General features: G+C 54.1%; 1 protein-coding gene across 1 annotated transcript in view; it reads right to left on the bottom strand.

The window, feature by feature from the left end:
• Positions 1–203: 203 nt before the first annotated feature.
• The window catches only part of SIPA1L2 (signal induced proliferation associated 1 like 2), a 105,274-nt gene continuing 100,406 nt past the window's right edge, over positions 204–5,071 (bottom strand). The window contains exons 20-22 of the mRNA XM_027770859.1: positions 4,540–4,663; positions 3,662–3,743; positions 204–1,468 (exon numbers count right to left, since the gene is read on the bottom strand). Of these exons, the coding sequence (XP_027626660.1) occupies positions 1,322–1,468; positions 3,662–3,743; positions 4,540–4,663 (353 nt within the window). The 3' untranslated portion in view covers positions 204–1,321. The remainder of the gene's footprint in view (positions 1,469–3,661; positions 3,744–4,539; positions 4,664–5,071) is intronic.

The raw sequence follows: 5,071 nt of genomic DNA, 5'->3' as shown, positions 1-5,071 counted from the left end.
GATGGAGAAAGAAGCTGAGAGGAACATCTGACGCCCCGCAGCTACGGAGGCAAGTTACTCTTTACTGTAAACCCATTTTGGACTGTGAAATGAGGCAGTTAAACAGGGTCAATACTGAGCAATCCTAAATGACCTGAAAGAAATTTACAGTCAGACAGCTGCCGTACGATTAAAAAACAAACAAACAAAAAAACGTGCATCTCCCAACCACACCATTACTTATGTGGACTTCTTTTAAACATTTATTAAAAAAGCAAAATGTATGTTCATCTCAAATATAACAGTTAAAAATGGTAAAGCAGTCCAAACTCGCTCCTCGCAGCGTCCAGTCCCTGGGACTCTCAGCTTGTTCCAGGCAAGCTCCGACTCTCCCGCGTCGCTGCTCCCTCCCTCCCGCGTCGTAGTGCAGCTACAACCAAACTTTATAAAATTAACGATTTAAGGTTAAATAAGCTTAAATAAGGGTGTTAAATACAAGACACTTGGTCGGAGCTTCTGTACAGATAACAAATCTGGCATTGTACAAGTGACTGCGGGCTCTCGGTACACGGAGCCGGCAGGAAGCGGGTCTGCTTTCTCCAGCAGAGCAGCTACACAAAAGTGAAGGGAGAGTTGAAGTGACCACCGACAAGTCGGTGAGCCATTTACAAGGCGTGCGTATCCTTGGTTGCTGTTTTTAATCAGAACGCTGTTCATATTCAGGCACCATTTATTCCTGCAAATAAATAAGTCTCTAAGGTAAATGCATTCGAACGAGTGGTAAACACTTGAGTGCTTTTTTCCCCCTCACCCGACAAAGCTTTGCCAACTATCTCCTACGCCTCTTTTCTTATTGCTATGATAACGTGGCTGTGGAATAAAACTACTGTACATCCAAAAAAATAGAGCACCTTTAACATTAAAGTCTATGTCCGATTATTCGCTTCTGCGTTTATTTTACAATACTAAAGCCCGACTACGGTAAATTCTTTAACATCTCTACCAGGTCACCTGATACACAGGAAGTTACACTCGACTCCCTTCCTTCTGGAGGTTAGCCCAAGCCAGAGCCCCGTGTTAGAGTCTAAGACAACAAGGTCTACACTGACACCGGCATTTCCATTCGTCTTCACCCTGGGAGTCCATGCGTTCACACCCATCGCACTGTTCTCTGCGTGGCTACCGGGAAGATCGAGGCCCCCTCCCTGCTGGGGCGAGTGGTGCTACACGAATGGGACGGTGAAAACATCTATGGCTGGTTGAGAGCACACAGAAAACCAGGTGTCTGCAACTTCGGAGGGACAGCAGCACCTCCAGGGACCCCCGACCAGGCACCAACAGGTTAGGACTTCTTGTCGATGGTGTTGAAAAACCACTCGGTGAACTTGCGCAGCTGGGCCGCGGCGGTCTGCGACTCCTCCTGCAGCCGCATGTTGTCCCGCCGCAGGTGCTGCACCTCTGCCTGGAGCACTGCCTTGTCCTGCTTCTCCTGGGACGGGCGGAAACACACAGGTCAGAGACAGTGGACGTGCTCGCTCTGCGACGCCGGGGTATGGGGACCCTTACTTTGATTTTCGCTTACTGAATTTTGGCAGGGAAGGGCTTTCGGGAGCCTGCCTGGTCCTATTTCTGCCAAAGACACCGGGAGGGGTGGACGACCCCCCGGCCTCTCGTTTCACTCCACTCTGCTGCCATGGGTGTCGAGACGGCTGACATACAGAAGGGTTACCAGTCACCACGCACGCGACCCTCTATCCAAGAAGGGAGGTAACAGTGAGATTAAAAATAAAGATCTCTGGGGCCCAGCTGTGGTGGCATGGGCGACAAGGAGACCTCTGTGGGACGCTGGAGGCCGCGTAGGAAAGCGTGTCCAGTCTGCCCGAGCATGCCCTGGGCACGCTACCACCCTGGAGGCAGGGCAGGGGGACAGCTGCATGAAGGCCTGGTCAGGTTTCTCATGAAGGAAACAGATAAATGAACTGGAAAAAAGAAAAAGCCTAATACCCTTTGAGGATGTGCAGAGCCTTCCCAGTGGACGTCCTATAAAACTGGTGTAGCATGTCAGGCAGGTCCTATAAGGTGAGTCCTCAGGCCTCCCATCCCACCCTTGGCCTTCCCACGCACTGTTAGTATAATGACCGTCCAAGGTGGCCATTAAAAGCAAACATGGTTTGGGACCAGCAGATGGCATCATGGCTACATTGCTGGTCTCCCAGGTAGTCAACCGCAGTTCGAGTCCCGGACCTGTCAACTTAAAATCCTCGCCAGGCACGTGTGCATGCATGCCCAAGATCCTGAGAGGAGCATGGAGGAAAAGGGACTGCAGCATAGCCATTCCCCTTGGGGGGTCATTTCTCACTTTCTGTCTCTGTCTCTCTGGTGAGCACATAGTTCTTAAAGCAAAAATCTGTCTTAAAAAACAAACAAACAAACAAACAAACAAAAAAGCATGGTGCTCAGAAACACCCCGTGTGGTTTCCAGCAGACAGTAACGGAGCCATGCAACACTCGTCTCAGTCCCACGGTGCTGGCTTGCCCAATGGACTGTCTCATTACAAAGTGACGGCTGACCCCACTAGCCACCTTCTGCAGCACTGGGAGGACCGCTGTGTGGCTGGTGACTGCAACCTTTCCAGGAGCAATGCAGCTCACCTGCCATGACAAGCAGCCCACCCTGAGGCTTCCTCCTACCCCTAGTCCCTTCCCAGGCCCTCCCAACACCACCCGCCTGAGACCCGGGCCTCGAGAAGTGGCCCACAGGAGAGCTGGTCACCAGCTGCCCCCTGGGTCCCAGCTCAGGCCACTGAGGAGTGACCATCCTTGCAGCTCCTCAGCACAGCCAAACCTCCCGTGTGACTCAGCCCGCAGCCCTGATACTGTGACCCACACACCTGCAGCCAGCAGGAGGCCCTCTGCACTCTCGGCCTCTTGTCTGAAATTCTGTCTTTATGCCTTGACAAATCGTGGCTCCCCAAGGACGCTGTCCCCATCAGCTCGCCATGGCAGTCAGCCGGAACCCCTGGCTCAGTCTAGCTTGCTGCTCCTACCTGTAGTTCTAGGTCCTCTGAAAGCAGGCCATTAGGCTGCAAGACCTGCCATTCTCCTTAGGCAATGATTCACGGTGTCCCAGCCCTGGCCATCAGTAATGGAAGATTCTAGAACCTGGTTCAACCCCACTCTCTGTGCTGATGATTTCAAACCCATGTTGACGTTCTATTCTATACTCTGAAATCAAGGACTCAGAGCTTCTGAGAACTGGCCCACATAGGTGGCTCTGTGGGTCACAAGGCTGGGGCCAGGACAGGGCTCTGGCAGCTGGGGCAGCTCCTGCATACCAGACCTGGCAGCGGTGAGCTCCTGGTCGGCTGTGGACAGCAGGTGCAGCCGAGAGCCCTGAGCCGAAAATGCTGGCCTGTGTGCTTCTGCCTCCGAGGAAGCCTGGCCACTCGGGCGCATCCTTAAACAGTCAGAGCCACCCAGCAGCCCGAGTCCCTGCTGTGATGTGTAAGAGCAGCGGGTGGGAACGCGGAATTGGACCTTGGGAGGCTCCGCTTCCATTTACTGCTGAGTTTTATTTAGGCACTAATCTTCCCTGAGTCTATTCGATCTACTTGTGATGGTTGGAAAGAACCGGCTGTGTCGGAGAACACGCTCTGATTACACTTCTGACAGATGGCGTTACCTTGCGGAGGTCGGTCTGGAGCTGTCGGAGGATCAGCTCCAGCTGGTTGACCTTCCCGGTCAGCGTGGACGCAGAGCGCTCCCTAGAAGGCAAGGAAGGTGGGCAACGAGTCAAGAGAAGTCACGACATCGCATTATTTCGCTGGTCAAGTTGTATCTCAAAGCATCATCTCATGTGCTTAGAGCCCAGCAAAGAGATACACGAGACCACGTGGGACGGGAGTGTGCAGTCCATTGCTTGGGTGGGAAACTCTCCGGGGACACCCTATTGACTTGAAAAGGGCTCAGAATATTTATACAGACTATTTACCCGAGTTCAGCCACCCGGGATGAAGCGGTCGGGAGTGAGGTCCTGGTGAGCTCACGTAAGCTCAGTCCCCCTCGGGGTCTTTCACTGCAAGGAGGCGCCAGGACGCTGGTCACCCAGGTGATCCTGGAGCCAGTGGCACCAGCTCACACCAACGCTGGGACCCAGAAAGGACCACATGTAAGTCCGCCCTTCCATAGGGGACTAACGCATCATAGGGGAATAATGCTTCATTCCAGTCCTGGGTGAAGAGCGTGAGCCTGGGTCAAAGACCAGGTTCTGGGAGGAGCCATGCCCACAGGGCTCAGCATGAGTGGCCCGTCAGAGGAAGGATGATGGGCAAGGCAACCTGATGCAGTGACTGGCAGCAGACGCTGACTCCCAGGCCCACCAGCCCTCTCTCCCAGTAAAGCCTGCTCCCATGGGCATGAGGTTGCCATCCTGGCAGGCAGGACCTGCCCACAGTGAGGGGCAGTCATGCAGCCAGTGCCACCCCTCCCCCTGCTGCAGGACAGAAAGCCAATGTGGATCGTGGCCTCCGCAGGAAGCAGGGTCCACAGAGGTGCACGTACCCAGCTGCGTCCAGGAACTCTTTGCCGCTGGCTGCGTCCACACACAAGGGCAGCTCTGGGGCCCCTTCCAAGTCCTGGCCATGCTGCATGTCTGCCAGGGTGCAAAAGGATGCCACTCTCTGGTCTGCGGAGGGAGACACACACGGAGGGTTAATCACAGCTGCGAGGCAATTTCTCCTCGTGGAAATATATTTTGGCAGCTAAAACAAATAAAATAAAATCCCCCAATGAGTTCTTGCCCCAGCTTGAAACAAAACAAAGGGAAACACACTCAGGCAAGCTGCTGACAACGAGAAAGCATGAAGCTCGGCCTCTCCTCCAGGCTTATGGCAGCCACACATGCCGGCCCCGGGGACGACCAGCAGATCCTGGATTTGCTGGAGCCACTTTGCTTTCTGCTTTCCACCTCCCAAGAGATGCCAAAGCCGCCGGCCGTGCAGAGCGAGCAGTCGGAGGATGACTCAGCGCTGGACAGGTCCTCTCCTCCAGCTCGCTCTGCACCCAGACATTCTGGAGGCACAGTGGCCAGAGC

The sequence above is a fragment of the Tupaia chinensis genome, unplaced genomic scaffold (genome assembly GCF_000334495.1).
Source record: "Tupaia chinensis unplaced genomic scaffold, TupChi_1.0 Scaffold000161_1, whole genome shotgun sequence".
Classification (NCBI taxonomy): domain Eukaryota; kingdom Metazoa; phylum Chordata; class Mammalia; order Scandentia; family Tupaiidae; genus Tupaia; species Tupaia belangeri.
This window is presented reverse-complemented; position numbering and strand designations above follow the sequence as displayed.